This window comes from Lepus europaeus, chromosome 2 (genome assembly GCF_033115175.1).
Source record: "Lepus europaeus isolate LE1 chromosome 2, mLepTim1.pri, whole genome shotgun sequence".
Classification (NCBI taxonomy): domain Eukaryota; kingdom Metazoa; phylum Chordata; class Mammalia; order Lagomorpha; family Leporidae; genus Lepus; species Lepus europaeus.
Window position 1 is genome coordinate 174,664,871 of NC_084828.1, and position 16,213 is coordinate 174,681,083.

Here is a 16,213-nt window from a genome sequence, read left to right on the forward strand (position 1 = left end):
CGAGGGGCTCCTCTGCCAGCAGCAGGGACCCGCCCCACGCCCCCACCGCGGCACCCATCTGCCGTCCAGCGGTTAATGTGTTAGGAGCGGCCACTGCGCCTGTGACGTGGAGGCAGCGGTGGGCAGACGCGGGAGTGGGGGAGCAGGACGGCCTCCCCACGGTGCCACCTGCGCTGCTGCCTGCCCAGGGCTCAGGCCCTCAGCTCTCTCCGGCAGTCATCCTGGCAGATGTTGGCAACGGCCTGGGCAGAGGGGGGCCTGGCATGAGTGGTGGTGGGACTGCAGCCAGAGCCCTGGGACCCCCGGGGTGCACATGTCTGGGCCTGCAGCCCCTGCCCGGGTCTCAAGGGCGACAGAGAGACGGGGCGCGGGCACAGCTCGCACACTCTGATGTAGCCATTTCACAGGCCAGCAGCTCTACCCCCTGACCTGGTGGACGGTGACTGTGCCCAAGGGTTAAATGTTTCTCATGAGGACAACGGACTTCCCTTCCAGCAGAGTCTGGGGGATCAGCCCGGTCCCGGGGACCAGCAGGGAGCCCCTCCTGCTACTGAGGTTCAGCAGGCCGGGCGGGTGGGCAGGTGGGCCTCGGACACCCCCCTCCTCCCTCACTTCTGTCTTATAGAAATGTAGACTGAGCCCAGAGAGGGATACGGCTACGCAAGTCTCAGTCTGGGGTCGGGGCACCTCCTCCACAGAGCCCTCAGACGCCGGCCGTGATATTTTTCTAATGACTGCTTTCTGGGGCCACTGGCAGCTCTGGAGAGACCCGGGGGGCTGGGCTGAGACTGTCCCCAGGTCTGAGACAAACAGCCCGGGACAGGCTGCTACCTAAGGGCCGCATCGGCCTTACACGCTCTGGGGGGCTGTGTGCCCGAGGCTGTCTCTGGGCCCTGGTGGACAGCTTATGTGGGGGATGGAGGCAGGAGGCCCTGCTGGCTTCGGCTCCGGGCAGGGGTCTGGGCCGTGCACGAGGCCAGGAGACGACCCCGAGGCTCAGCTTGAGCACAGGGCTAACGGGGGGCTCCCTACACGGTGAGGAGTGCTAACGGGGGGCTCCCTACACGGTGAGGAGTGCTAACGGGGGGCTCCCTACACGGTGAGGAGTGCTAACGGGGGGCTCCCTACACGGTGAGGAGTGCTAACGGGGGGCTCCCTACACGGTGAGGAGTGCTAACGGGGGGCTCCCTACACGGTGAGGAGTGCTAACGGGGGGCTCCCTACACGGTGAGGAGTGCTAACGGGGGGCTCCCTACACGGTGAGGAGTGCTAACGGGGGGCTCCCTACACGGTGAGGAGTGCTAACGGGGGGCTCCCTACACGGTGAGGAGTGCTAACGGGGGGCTCCCTACACGGTGAGGAGTGCTAACGGGGGGCTCCCTACACGGTGAGGAGTGCTAACGGGGGGCTCCCTACACGGTGAGGAGTGCTAACGGGGGGCTCCCTACACGGTGAGGAGTGCTAACGGGGGGCTCCCTACACGGTGAGGAGTGCTAACGGGGGGCTCCCTACACGGTGAGGAGGGCTAACGGGGGGCTCCCTACACGGTGAGGAGTGCTAACGGGGGGCTCCCCTACACGGTGAGGAGTCAGGCATCCTCCCTGAGCCGGGAGCATAGCCATCGCCAAACGCCAGCCTTGGGCCTGGGCGCCCAGTTTCCCAATCCAGAGTGGATGCAGGCAGCTGGTGCCACTGGTCCTGCTTTGACCCCTGACACCTCCCCAGAGCACAGCCATGCAGCCTGCCCACGGCACCCCCTGCAGAGAAAAGCACCCTCTCTAGTTCTGGGCACGGCCGGGTTCAGCACCTGCTCGGGGAGCAAGGAGCCGTGAGGACCTTTGACCTCTGAGCCTGGATTCAGGTGATCATGGGGAGTCGGAGAGAAGACCTGGATGACACAGCCGCTGGGTGGCCCTGAGGGCAGAGCCAGCCTTTTTATTTAGAAGGGGGTGCACTCTCCTGGCTGGGGACTGAAATGGCTTCCAGAGGGGCCTTCTGGGGCCAGCAGGTCTCCCGGGGACAATTGCCAACATCTGTCACGGAGAGTGTGTGCCCGAGGCGACCATGCACCAGTTGCTAACCTCTACCTGTGCACCATGCAGCAAGGGCTGTTCCACGCCAAGGCTGGGCGGTGCCTGTGCCCAGGGCACTGGCTCACGGGGGACGGTGCTGGGTGCTCCCTGCGCACCCGGGTGGGGGCGGCGGGAACAGTGTGCACTGGGTTTGTGGCTCGGAGGACGGCACTTCTGGCTGGAGCCATGCGTGCGTGAGCCAGCTTTCGGCTGCTCAGGTAGCCGAGTTCTGTTTGGAAAGGAACTTCACTGTTTTGGGAAGAATTTGGGTCCAATGCCGGCCCAGCCTGGGGGGTTGGGGGGTGCTCTGTGTCCCTGGGGGTCTCTGAGAGGGGGCGCTGCTGGAGTGGGCAGCCTGAAGCCCGCCGAGAGGGAAGGGAGTCAGGCACACCCACCGCCAACAGTTCCCACACCCCGGACACAGGCACATGTGCAGGGCCTTGCCCAGGAGGGCGTGGCTCCCTGGTGGGGGGCGGGGACGGCCCCGGTGTGCGCCCCCAGCCTTGGCGAGTCACCTGATCTTCACCTGCAATGACTGATATAGTTTTCAGGGCCCGCAGGACTCGGAAGGTGCGCAAGGCCGAGACATTGCCCAGGTCCACAAATTCAGTGGTGTATCTGTAACAAGGGAGAGCCACAGACGAGACAGTGACAAGACGCCAGGGACGACACACGGGCGGGACACAGAGAGAGAGTCACTTGGAGCTGAGGTCCCAGCGGCACGCTGGGCTCTTACCTGGGATAACTGAAATAGTTTTCAGAGCCCTCAGGACTCTGAAAGTTCGCAGAGCCGACAGACTGCCTAGCTTTATATTTTCTGATACATACCTGCAGAATCAAACCACAGGTACGGGCGGTTACCACGCAGAGCCTCGGCCTGCCGGCCCGAGCCAGCCCGCCCTCCCCCTGCCCTCCACGGTCCTGCCGGCCGGGACGCCGGCACGGCACGGCACGGCACGGCACAGCACGCTCCCTGGCGGCTCGGCTCCTTGAACGACTGCGGTGCCTCCCCACAGGTACGGGCGGTTACCAAGCAGAGCCTCGGCCTGCCGGCCCGAGCCAGCCTGCCCTCCCCCTGCCCTCCACGGTCCTGCCGGCCGGGACGCCGGCACGGCACGGCACGGCACGGCACAGCACGGCACGCTCCCTGGCGGCTTGGCTCCTTGAACGACTGCGGTGCCTCCGCCACGCTCGCCACCCCCCTGGGGGCTGTGGCACAGCAGCGGGAGCCTGAGGCTGCCGCCCCTCAGGGTGAGATGGGGAAGGGGGGTGGCGGCTGGCACGGGAACATGTGGCTTTCTGGTGCCGGTTTTGCTCCGCGTCTTTTATGGGGCCCTGCAGCCCTGGCTGAGACCATCACAGCGGGGGGTGGGGGCTGGGTCTTGTGCCAGCCATAAATCTCTAAGCATTGAGCAGCTCAGGAGCCCCTGGAGCCCTCGCTGGAGCACACCCAGGCCCCGGGACACAGACCCTCGGGGACGGGAAAGGGGCAGAGGGAAGCCCTGCCCCTCGACCACCAGTGGCAGCGGCTGACCCAACAAGGGGAAACAGAAGGGGGCCTGAGCCCTCCCCCTGCAGTGTTCTCCAGGGTAACCTCGGAGGTGGGCAGCCCTCCGTGGGGTCTGTCCGGCCCAGGGCTCGGGGCCAGGAACACTCATCTGATACAGAGACGGATGGATGGGCGTCCTGCCCCGGCCCCCCTGGCCTCCGTAGGCACAGAGACTCGGTCTCCGGGGGCAGGGACCTGATCAAGCCGGGTCACAGGACCACAAGGACGTCCAAGAGGTGGCTGGTGGGATGGCATGTGACCAAGGCCACCGGGACAGCACCAAGTCACTTGTGATATTTCACCAAATACTTCGCACCCAGGGTGTCTCACAAAGCACGTCGGGCTTGGCGCTCGGTCTCATGTCCATCTGATGTTGGGGGGACATGGACAGGACCTCAGCCTGGGGCGCCGGGCGAGTCCCGGGGGCAGGCCATAGGGGTTGGGAAGCCAGGAGTGTAGCCAGGCTTGCTGTGCCAGGTGGTCTGGGCTCCCAGCCCCCACTGGCCGGAGCTCCTGCAGCCCCCTTCAGCCTGAGTGGTCCAAGGGAAAGCACTGGGCAGGCGGGGTCAGCGGGTCCAGCCCGGTCCAGCTCTGACGCTGAACTGCTAAGCGGAGACTGTGGCCACGCCTGCTCTCTCCCTCCCTCCTCCCACACCCCTGCAGAGGTGGGCAGTCAGCGCAGCACCCTCAGAGGGCCCCTCCTCTGGGCTGGGGTCTCATTCCGCCCCCACACCCCGGTGGCCAGCATCGCTTTCTCCAGGGCAGCGGGGAGCAGAGCCCCATCCTGAGTTCAGGTCCCCAATACACCCGTGCACACGACCCAAGCTCCCTGTCAACTTGAGAGCTCTCCCACCCTCCACGACGGCACAGAGCCTCAGGCCCCTGCCCCACCTCTCCCCCTCGGACAAGCGGCTCTCAGCCGGAGCCCACGCTGCCATCCCACGGAAGCCGTGGCTCCAGCAGCCCAGGGGCTCTGGAGCCCAGTTTCCTGCTGCTTGCTACCTGGGACAACGGTTGGCGATGGGGAGCGAGTGCAGCACGGCGCAGACCACACGGGGCACCGGCCACCCTTGCCTGCGGGTGAAGACCCTGCCCGTCTCTCGCTCGGCTCTGCCAGGCTAGAACAGGGTCCCCAGCACAGGCAGCGCTTGTCCTGCGCTCAGCGCCCGCCTCCTGGGTGGCACGTGCCAAGCACAGGGAAGCCAGGATTCCACGGTGAAGAGGACAGGCTGGTGACAGGGCAGGGAGGACCGTGTCTGTGCTCAGAGCAGCTGAGCAGTGGGAGAGAGCGGGGCAGCTGGCTGAGTGTGTGTGCGTGTGCGCGTGTGCGGTGTTGGTGTTGTCCCTCTCAGGCTGCCTAAGTCCAAGCCAGGCCCCCCCGGCGTCCGCCCTGCTGCCGGCAGGGGCAGAGAGCCGGGGTGAGAGCGTGGGTCTGCCCCCGGAGCGCAGAGGCTGGTGGGTGAGAAGTCCGCCCCCGCGCAGGAGCACGCGCAGGGGCCGAGCCTGCCTCCTGGCTGCCCCGGCCCCGTCTGGAGATGGGGAAGCCACCCGAGCCAACGACTGCGGTGAGGATGGCCGCCTGGCCGGTTTGGTTTCCATAACAACCCCAGAAGGCGGGAGGTTGTGCTAACTGGCAGGTAGTGCCCAGCTGGGAGGGGGCACAGGACGAGCTCCCGCAGGAGGGCTGCAGGCTGAGCCCGGCAGGCGTGGAGGCACCCCTGCCCACCCCGCTCGCCTGCATCCCCTGCACCCTGTGGGACGGGGGACCAGGAGGAAGCCTGGCCACCAACGCTGGCTTGGGGGGGCCTCTCCAGTCAGTCTCACCCCAGCGCTGCCGCTCGTCCCCTCTAGAGCTGGGGCGAGTGGCAGGCTCTGCCCGAGCCTCGGCTTCCCTGTCTGTACAATGGGCAGTTTCACGACGGGAGGCGCACTGCTGGAGCCCAGCGTGGAGCGCAGGTGCACAGGCCGCGGCCAGGGACGCGTACCGCTGTGCGATGCTGCAAGGGGAGTGGCTTCCCGAGGGGTCCCGGGGGAATGAGACTGGGACTGACCCAGGACACAGGACCGCAGGACTTGCTGCGTTTGGGCCTCAGGTCGGGCACAGCACCTGCACTGACAGCTGTCACTCAGGCTCCAGCGTGCGGAGCAGGGAGAGGGCTCAGCGCCCCAGCCTGGCAATCCCACTCCACTGCCAAGTCCTCCCTCTCTCTCCAGCCACAGACGCGCCCCTCCCACCCGCCGTGTCCTCGGCTGATGATCCTGCTTCTCACTTCACAGAGAAAAACGAGACGCAATCAGGAGGGAAAAGCCGTCCCTTGCTCATCAGCTCCCCACTGCACGGAGCCCGCCCGCCCGCCCGCCCGCCCGCTCTGAAGGTCAGCACTCCCCGGGCCCCGCTCCCGGCCAGCCTCGCCCACACACGCACCTCCCTTCCCCAGACACCATGGGCCATGCACCTCCTCCCCGGGCTCGCCAGGCCTCCCGCTCTTTCTCGAACCTTCCCGCGCCAAGGGTGCTGGTGACCTTGGCCCTGTCACCTCCAACAGTGTCACCTCCCTCAAGTTCAAGGGCACTCGCATTCCTCCCTGGGCTCTGGAGGGCCGCCCTCTCTGGCCAGCTCCCTCCGGCCCCAGCGCCTTCCTGGCTTCCGAATGGCGAGGGATGCCCGCACAGTGCCAGGCGGCACCCTCAGGGCTCAGCACCCCACCCCGGTGCTCCAACCCAAGGCCCCTGACTTCCATTCCCCTCCTCCCTCCAGCTCTCCCGCTCACCACCACCCTCCCTGCTGCTCAGACCCCAACGCCCGGGGTCTCCTGTGAGCCCCGCCTGCTGGAGCCCCCCACATTCTCATCAGGTCCCCCTCTCCATGAGGACCCTGGGGGCAGCCTCCACCCTCTCTCTGGGCTACCGGAGGCGCCTCCTCCTTGCCTTGCCCTGTCTGCCTGGCCTCCCCACCCTGGTCTGCAGGCCACACAGAGCCCGGGGGGGGGGGGGGGGAGCCAGCCCTGCCTGCTCTTCCGGGGTTCAAGAAAGGCGGATTCAGTGAACCCAAGAACCCCGGCCGGTGGGGCTGGACTGGCCACCAATGCCGCTGAGCCACCCGCTGTCCTCCGCCGAGCGGGGGCAGCTGAGGCAGGGAGTCCCGGCCCTATCAGCTCTGCTCCGTGCCAAGGTGGGGTGCTTGGCTCAGCATGTGCTGCCTGGGGCATCGGGGCACGGTGCCCCCTTCCTCGGCAAGGCGCTGCTCCCAGGCCGCAGCGGGGCCGCGGTCCAGGCCGAGGCGGGCCTGGGGTTGGGTTCACTTTCTTTGGCGTCAGTTTTCTGTTTTTCTGTCAAGTGGGGCTCAGTGTCAGTCAGCCTACTCCTGGATTGTGGTGGTGAGCAAGTGCTTTAAAATGTGTCACACACAGTGGGCGGCGCTGTGGCTCAGTGGGTTAAAGCCCCGGGCTGCGGTGCCGGCATCCCGTATGGGCGCTGGTTCTAGTCCCGGCTGCCCCATTTCTGATCCAGCTCTCTGCTGTGGCCTGGGAAAGCAGTAGAAGATGGCCCACGTTCTTGGGCCCCTGCACCCACGTGGGAGACCCGGAAGAAGCTCCTGGCTCCTGGCTTCGGATCAGCCCAGCTCCAGCCATTGCAGCCATCAAGGGAGTGAACAAGCAGAGGTAAGACCTCTCTCTCTCTCTCTCTCTCTTAAATCCACAGCCTGTATGCAGCGCCGGCATCCCATGTGGGCACCAGTTTGAGTCCTGGCTGCTCCCCTTCTGATCCAGCTCCCTTTTAATGCACCTGGGAAAGCAGCAGAGGATGGCCCAAATGTTTGGCCCCCTGCGCCCATGTGGGAGACCTGGAGGAAGCTCCTGGCTCCTGGCTTTGGCCTGGCCCAGTCCCGGCCATTGTGGCGATTGGGGAGTGAACCAGCAGACGGAAGACCTCTCTCTCTCCCTCTCTAACTCTGCCTTTCCAATAAATAAACAATTTTTTTTTTAAGTGCCAAACACGCAGCCTGTGAGAGCAGACACGGGGGCCTGGCACGAGTTCCTGGGGACCCCTGCTCAGTTCCCCGGGCACTGTTACGGCAGCTTCACCCTCAGCACCCAGCAGGCCAGGTCGCTGTGCACAGGGGGCCGGGGCCGGAACGCTTCTTCTCTCGGGGGGAAGGGCAGGGGACGCCCAGCCGGAATCTGAACCATGTGCCGGACACATGGCCGCTGTGGCTGCCGGAGCCGCTGTGCCCTTGGCTCTCTACCCTGCCTTCCTCCCGCCACGGCCCAGCCGCACGTGACCTGCAGTCGAGGAGCAAGGTGGCCGGGGGCGGCGAGCGAGGTACTTACGCCATGACGATCACGCTGAAGTCCAGCCAGTTCCATGGGTCCCGCAGGAAGGTGAACGCATGCAGGCAGAAGCCTCGAGCCAGGATCTTGACCAGGGACTCAAAGGTGTATATGGCAGTGAAGGTATACCTGGGGGGCGGGCCGACACGGTTCCTCAGGGAGGCGGAAGCCGCGCTCGCCAGGGTCCCCGCGCATGGGGCAAGCCGCGGACCGGAGCTCTGTGCCAGCGCTGGTCCCCCTCCGCCCCGTCTACATATTTGCTGACTGAGGATTACCAGGAGCCTGCCCTACGTCCATCTGAGCTCCCCAGCTTCTCTCCCCATTGTCTTGATGCAAGAAGACCCCTGCCCACGCCCTCACCCCGGCCCTGGGGGGCACGTGTGCAGGCCTGTGGTGGCCACTGGGTTGTGCTGTGGGAATCGTCACCCTCACTCCTGCGTGTGTGTGTGTGTGTGCGTGCATCGTCAGAGGCCAGCAGTGGCAGTGTGCTGCAGCCTCGACTGACCACAGGGTAGGAGGGTCCAGCTGTGTACTGGGGGCTCACAGGAGCACTGGATTCCAAGGCCTGGGGCTGGGTGGGCACTGGGATGCTCAGACCGCAGCCCGCGGGATGGGGAGGGGAGAGGGCCAGAGCCCAGGCCCAGTGTGAACACAGCCAGGCCGCACTGGCAAGAGAGGCTGCCCCCACATTCTGTGGTCTCTGCAACAGGGGCCGGGTGCCCTGGGGGCCTGTGGAGGCTGCTTAGGACCTGCAGGCAGGGAAAGGAGTGGACGCAGTGCCCGGAGGCCAGGCACTGGCTCCAGGAGTGGGACCTCAGAGTAGGCAGCAGCGTGGGGGGGACGAGGGTCAGCCCGGGCCTCCCCAGCTGTACCCCGCTTCCGTCCAGTGGGGCTGGGCGGCTATAAGTACCAGAGCTGCCTCCCCGGCTCTCATGACCAGGTGCCCCGCCAGCTCCTCCTCCCGTCTCAGCACCGACCTCACCCTCCTCTCCCGGGGAGGACGGGGCCCCTGCTTCCGTCCGCAGAGACCCGGGGTGCGGATACTCACTCGACATACTTGGTCCAGGGCGGGGGGTCGTGCTGGGCCATGAACACGCAGTTGGTCAGGATGGTGCACATGATGAGCAGGCTGAAGAGCGTGCCTAAGTCAAGGCAAAGTCCAAGGTCGCCGCTGCCAGGCCAGAGCCGCCGGATTGGGGAGGGGTGCCCGGGGATGCCCGGGACCCCGACTGTCCACTACGGCCCCTCTCTGTCCCCGCCCTGCTCTCAGCCCCTGGAGGGCACCACACACCCAAAACCACACCTTCACAGGATCCCCTGTTGGGTCTGGCGTGGAGGGAAGGAGGAGGGGTGGATGGAGCCCCAGCCGCAGAGGCCGGGCCCATGGCTCTGGGCCACACGGGAGGGAGGGGTCCTCTCCCTGCAGTGTGTGGGGAGTCCTGCCTCTGTGCCTCCTCTCCCTTCACTCGCACCCTCTACAGCACCGAATACACCCCTTCCTGCCCCCAACAGGAGTGCCCGGCCCGGCCACCTGCAGGACTCCCCTGCACTCCCAGGGTGTTGGGCGACCCTCTGGCCTGGCTGCTGGGGTGACATCAGCTGTCACTCTGCCACAGGGAGCTCCTCAAGTGCCGGAGCCATGTCTCGGGCATCTCTGTGGGCCTTGCCTGACCCCACCCTGCCCCGCCCCCGGGGTCTGCAAGTGCCAACTGCTACCTCAGGCTGCACACAACTCCCACGGAGCGCCTCTTCCCCTCCCTCACCCCTGCAAGACCTGGGCCTCCGCTAGGCTCGACACTCCCCAGGGGCATGACCGGGAGCAGGGACAGCCCCGCCCCAGCCCCTGCACTGCAGTACTTGGGCTCCAAGGGCTGCCGCCTTCTGCCCTCACACAGGAGGCCAGTGCAGCCAGCGCCTGGCCCTGCCCCAGCTGGGAGAGGGGCCCACGAGGAAGGGGCCCACATGGAGGCCCTTCACCCAGCCGGTCCTCCTCCTAGGGCGCCCAGCAACCTGCAAGTCCGCACCCCAAACCCAGCCTCCAGCTTATAACTAACTCCAGTCTCTCACCTGAGATGACAGCAGTGCGGCTTCAGGAGTCTGGGGCTGCCCACACGCCTGCCCACACGCCTGCCCAGCCCTGCCCCTGGCCCCGAGGTCCCTCTGCTCAGAGGCTACCTCTCCCCCCAGGGGCCGCGGGAGGGCCCCCATCGCCAGGCTCGGCCCCCGCCCCAAGGGCAGGACATGGCTCTCTCACACACACACACACACACACACACGGGGGTTGTGCCAAGGCATTCCTCATAGCACAGACCGTTCACTCAGAGACTCACTCGTTCCCAGGGACCCATCACCAAACTGTCTACTGAGGCTGCCAGCCGGGTGCTGAAACCCATGAGGCACGGGGCTGCCGGCGAGCAGTTACGGAGCCCATCCAGTTGTCAGCTGACTCCACTTCCCCATTGCTTCTCCTGAACACTAGGCAGGAGACAGAGAGGCAAGGAGCCATTTCCCTGGAACTAAACGCCCCTCTGCCGGGCTGGGTGGGAAGGCTTCCTGGAGGAGGCATTCACGCAGGCACCACGGGCAGCCCGGGGAGCAGCCCAGGTGGCCGTGGTGAAGCAGGGGGCACGGGGACTCCCAGCCCACTGTGTGCAGCCTGCCCTCCCCTCCACACACCCCGGCCCTGGGCGCACGCTCACTGTCCCCCTGGAGTGGAGACGGCTCCCGCGGAGGGCAGTGCAGGCCAGTGGGGGGGAGGGGAGGGGGTCTCCGAGGCTGAGGCTCAGCCGGGGCCCACGATGGTGCCGTCTGCCATGGCTCAGGACGAGCTGCAGCAGCCTGACACCTGACTGCTCTAAACCCTCGCCTGCTCCCGCGGCCTTGAGGATGGCACTCGCACCATTCTCGGGCACTCTGTGTGCGTGCGCACGCATGTGTGAGATCTCTCCCACTCAGACCAAGCTCCAGGCCATGTGCTCCGCCCCCGCAGTGGAACCCTGCGTGGGGCCAGCACCAGAGAGAAGAGCCGAAGACCCCTGGCCAGGGCGCCCGGGCCTGCGTGTCCTGGGAGTTGCAGCCGGGTGACGAAGCTGGCCCTCTGTGTGGGCGGCTCCCCCCAGCCTGAGCTCAGCGCACATCCTTAGCCCTGTCGTGTCGCTGTCCCCAACACCCACTCCCGGCCTCATGATTCAAATGCCATTGAGTGCTGCCTGCACAGGTCGTGGGCAAGGCCGAGAGCTTGGCTGCCCGAGCCTGCATCGCAGGGAATCCAGAAACTCCCCGGGGAGGGAATCCACAGTGCACTGTATGTGCGTCGCGGCTCGCACACGCGTGTGCATGTGGTCAGACTGCCCACGCGATTCTGCAGAGGAGTGTGGGCGGACTCTGTGCACAGATCCTGTGCCCCGGGACAGCAGCCGCCTCTCGGTGCGACGGCGAGGCGTCGCTGACTGTGAGCCCAGTGGAATCTGGAGTTCACTTGCCTGCTTGTACTGAGTGGGAACGCATTCGGCAGGATTCGTAACAAAAACACACAGGAAGGAAATAATTCTGTGTGGCCACAATGACATTGTCAGCAACTCCCCAAGGGACGCAGCACGGGCGTGGGCCCGAGGGCGCCCAGGACCGTGTCCTTGCCAGCGTGCCCTCGCCCTGGCTACGAGGGAGCGGCTTCCTCACTTGGGCACTGGATTGCATGTTCCGGGACACATGAACCACGGCTCGGTTCAGAAATGCACGGGAACCTGTAGATTCCCAGGCTGCCTGCTGCTGACTCTGGCACGGGCAGAGCCGGGGTGTGCCCTTTAAAGAGACCCCCGAGAGGGGCCCGCACTGTGGCACAGCGGGTTAAGCCGCTGCCCTGCAATGCCTCCCCCTCATATGGGAGCACCTGCTCGGATATTGGTAGCTCTGCTTCCCACCTGGCTCCCTGCTAGTGCTCCTGGGAAAGCAGCAGAGGACGGCCCAAGTACTTGGGGCCCTAACCCCATGTGGGAGACCCGGATGAAGCTCCTGGCTCCTGGCCTTGGCTTGGTCCAGCCCTGGATGTTGTGGCCAGCTGGAGAACGACTCAGTCAGAGGACGGATCTCTCTGTCTCTTGTTCTTTTTAAAGAGATGTATTTATTTATTTGAAAGGCGGAGTTACAGAGGCAGAGGCAGAGAGAGAGAGAGAGAGAGAGAGATCTTCCATCCACTGGTTCACTCCCCAAGTGCCTGCAATGGCCAGAGCTGGGCCAATCTGAAGCCAGGAGCTTCTTCAGGGTCTCCCACGCAGGTGCGGGGGCCCAAGCACTTGGGCCATCTTCTACTGCTTTCCCAGGCCATAGCAGAGAGCTGGATTGGAAGTGGAGCAGCCGGGACTCGAACCAGAGCCCCTATGGGATGCTGGCACCGCAGGTGGAGGCTTAGCCCAATATGCCACAACACCAGCCCCAATAAATAAATCTTTTAAACAAACCCCATGGCCCTCCTGGGTGACTGAAGTGGCCCTCATAGAATGTTCCAGGGGCAGGGGTGCTGGGGGATCGGGCTGACATGCACGTTTTGGGGTGTGGCCCCAGGTTCGATGACTGCAGAGACCCCACTGATGCCAGCGGTCCCTGCGCAGCGCTTTGCAGCGGCTCCAGGGCGCAGGGGGGCTGCTCCCCAACCCCACAAATCAAGGCCCCTTCCTCCCGCCGGTGCCTGGTTAGCCCACTAGGTGGCGCTGCTGAGGGCCAACAATGTGCTCCGGGTCCCCAAGCGTCAAGGCAGCTGCCAGGAGCCCGGAGACAGCCCCACTGATGCTGAGCGCTTCCCTGGGGCAATGGCCCCGGGGGACGCAGGCCAGCTCCGAGCCCTCCTCAGGGCCGGTCCTGCCAGGCGGAGCCAGCCCCTCCCTAGCCTGACCGACATGCTCGATGGACCCTCTGGCCGGCCTGGGCACCCTGGCGGCCCCCTGCCTCCCTGGCCCATCTCGCCTGCTCCACTGCACAGCTCAGCACCTGGCAGAGGCTCTGGGGCTGCGGCTGCTGCCGCCTCCCTGGGGGCTCCTGAGGCGGCCAAACAAGCTGGGTTGGTTGGATACCAGGCAGAGAGGCCCCAGGTGAGACCCAGAGGATGCTTGTGGGAGGCCACGCCCTTGGAGCGAGGCTCAGTGAGTGCAGAGGAAGAACGCGGCTTGCCTCTCCTTCCGACGGCTCTGTCCCTCTCGCCCGTGGGGACCGCAGGCAGGAACTCCTTGCCTGTCCCTCCCACCGCTCTGTCCCTCTTGCCAGTGGGGACCACCAGGCAGGAACCCCAGCTCTTGGTGCCGCTGCCTTGGTGCTGTCAAGGGACGGCACGATTCCCGAGGGGTCGGGACTGGGTCCCGCTCAGCTCGACGCCCCCAGAGTGCCCGGTCCAGTCCTGGCACCTAGAGAGCTCAGGTACAGCTCAGGATGGCCCCCGAGGACAGCAGAACCTCTCTGAGCCTCGAGGTCCAAGGTCGCTGAGGATGGGGGCTGTCCCTTGAACATGGCCCCTCCCCCCAGCAACCTGCTGATGCCACCGCTGTGGCCTGCCCGGAGGAGTTTGCCTAGACACGAGTGTGTCCCAGGAGTCCCCGAGAGGCAGGCAGGAGGGAGCTGGGGGAGAGGAGGTAGCAGGCACGAGGCTGGACAGGCCTGGTCCTGAGCACCCCCCCCACCAAGCCACCCCTGTGGTCAGGTGCTGGGCACAGGTGGGACACCCCGCCTTTGTGCCACCTGCGGGAGGCCGCTTGGCACCTGCGCCGTCCCCACGGCTCTCCTCCACGGGACACACTGTTTTAGGCCGCGGTTTACATAATTTCATGCTAACCAGAGTTCTCTGAGATACTGTGGAACTGCAAACATTTTGTCAACACCTCGTCAGAGTGCAGGCATGGCCGCCCTCACCAGAGGCCCACGTGTGAACAAACCGAGGCCTCTCGGTTTTCCTCGGCTCAGCCCCCACCTGCCCGAAGGTCCTTGTGGGGAGAGGAGGCAGGGTAGGCTCGGGGTGGGGGGACACTGCCAGGCCCCACTGCCTCCGAGGACAGCTCCCGGGGCGACCATGCAGGGCGGGGGCAGCGGCCTGTGCAGGGGTGTGGCGCCGGGCCCGCTGTCAAGGATATGAATGGACGAGGATCTTCACGGCTGCCCTCCGGATCGGGTGGAAGGGGCTGAGGATGTAGAGGGCGTTGGTGGCGCTGAACCGGAAGATGGTTTTGCCTTTGTTGAGCACGATGAAGGTCTGTGGGCAGAAGGCCGCGTTGGTCAGGGCCTCTGGGGGACAGAGGCTTCGGGGGGACAGCTCTGGGCTGTGGGGTAGGGACGGGCGAGCAGGGGCTGAGCAGGACGGGGCTGGGGCAGCACGTTCAGGCCAGGGGCCTCCCTGCCTTGCCCACGGAGGGGGGCGGGGTGGTCAGCGTAGGCAGACGTCAGGTTGGCCAAGATTTGGTTTCGTTTCAAAGTGACAGTGCCAAGAAGGAGGGGCCTTCGAGGGCCCAGTGCACACGGCTCTGGACACAGGCACAGAGGTGGTGTCCTTGACACTCCAAGCCCCCCAGAAGCCCAGGCCAGCGCTGACCTCAACCTCTGCCCCACCCCAGCTCCCTCCAGTCACTCTGAATCCCACCTGCCGGCCAACCGCACTGCCTCTCAGCCCCTCCCCAGAACCCGGGCTCCCTACCAGCCCTGTTTCTACCAGCTCTCACTTCCCGCTCAGACCACCAGGACCTGGGCCCGCCCACCTCCCCACCCAACTCGGATCCCACCACGACTCCAAGGGGAAGTTCAGCTGCGGGCCAGGGAGCGGGACCAGGCCTGGGGCACCTGCTCCGGTTTGAACAGGCAGGTGCCCTGCCCTTGTCACCACGGCCACACACCCGGAGGAGGAGCCCACACCCACCCTCGGGCTCTGGGTCTCTGAACCGTAGCCACTGCCACCCCAGCACCCAGTGACACCGGCACACTCATTCCTGCCACTGGAGCTCACGCCCACTGTCACCCTCTCACTACGCCTGCCCCACCGCGCTTCCTAGGCCTGCTGCTGACCACAGCAGACCGGACACTGTCCTCCTGGCACCGGCCTCCTGGGGAACAGCCCTGCACCCAACTCCAGCCTGCCCTCCTCGAGCAGCGAGTCTGGAAGGGTGGGCAGGCGGCTGGGAGACCGCCCAGGGGCAGCGCTGGGCACAGGGCACAGCCCGGGGAGCTGCAGCTGTGGCCGACGCCCTGCGTGCTGCTGGGGGGCTGGGCCGTGGGGCCTCGCACTGTCCCCATCAGGAACAGAAACTGCACGCCGCCGCGGGGGTCCAGCCCACCTCAGGGCTTGAGGTCGACACGCACAGGCACCCCCGCCGCCCCACCCAGACAGACGTCCCTAAGGAGTCAAGGGTCCGCCCGGACCATGGTCACCGCTCACTCCCTCCCCACCAGGCCGCAGAGCCAGCCTGCCCCGGCGCTCGCTCGGCGCTCACCTTCTGGGTGCTGTAGAACGGGTCCAGGTCCTCCAGGGGCTCCCCGATGAGCTCGCGGGGCGGGTTGCCGTACAGGTCCGGCAGCTTCTTGGAGGCCTGCAGGTCCAGCTGGGGCCGGGGCGCCTCCTCCTCCGGCAGCCCGTCGCAGCTCTCCTGCGAGGCGGCCGAGCCTCGGGCCTGCTTCTCCGCCATGCGCTTCTCGATGGCCGCCAGGGACTCCCGCGTGAACCTGCGGAAGCTGCCGGTGCCCCGGGGTAACAGGAAGTTTGCCATCTTCTCATCCTGCTTCTGGGGCACGGGCGTCCCTCGTGCTGCCCGTGGGGGACGCTGCAGGACAGAGACGCGGGTCTGAGACCACGTCCAGGGCCCCGGGCAGGGAGGGGCCGCGCGGCTGCAGGGAAGCCACGGGGCGGGGGGCGTTCGGGGCTCCCCACGGCCCGCTGTGCCTGCCGGGGACTTGGGGCCCTCCACGGACGGGATCTCTGTGCACAGAGGACCCCGCCAGTGCTGTGGGTTCTGGGAGACAGCCGGGTACCATCACAGGGCTGCCACCCAGGTGCTGACGCTCTGCCGCACACAGCTGCAGAGGAGCCCCCCTGCCCCGGGTCCACGTGTGTCCTCCCGGACACCCTGGTCAAAAGACAGGAGGTGCTGACGGAGGCCTCTGGCCCCGCGCCGCCTCTCCCCCCGCCACAATGCGGGCAGAGGAATGCGATCCCAAGTGACAGCCGAGCCGGGCACGGTGGCCACTCTCAGCGAGCGTGACGCCAAACCAGGAGAATGTGGCCCCCGGCGGCCTCA

At 66.2% G+C, this 16,213-nt stretch overlaps 1 protein-coding gene across 1 annotated transcript in view; it reads right to left on the reverse strand.

Moving 5' to 3' along the window:
• SCN5A (sodium voltage-gated channel alpha subunit 5) overlaps window positions 1–15,685 on the reverse strand; it is a 62,742-nt gene extending 47,057 nt beyond the window's left edge. The window contains exons 1-5 of the mRNA XM_062216343.1: window positions 15,413–15,685; window positions 14,066–14,184; window positions 9,001–9,090; window positions 7,953–8,081; window positions 2,599–2,690 (exon numbers count right to left, since the gene is read on the reverse strand). Of these exons, the coding sequence (XP_062072327.1) occupies window positions 2,599–2,690; window positions 7,953–8,081; window positions 9,001–9,090; window positions 14,066–14,184; window positions 15,413–15,685 (703 nt within the window). The remainder of the gene's footprint in view (window positions 1–2,598; window positions 2,691–7,952; window positions 8,082–9,000; window positions 9,091–14,065; window positions 14,185–15,412) is intronic.
• Window positions 15,686–16,213: the final 528 nt, after the last annotated feature.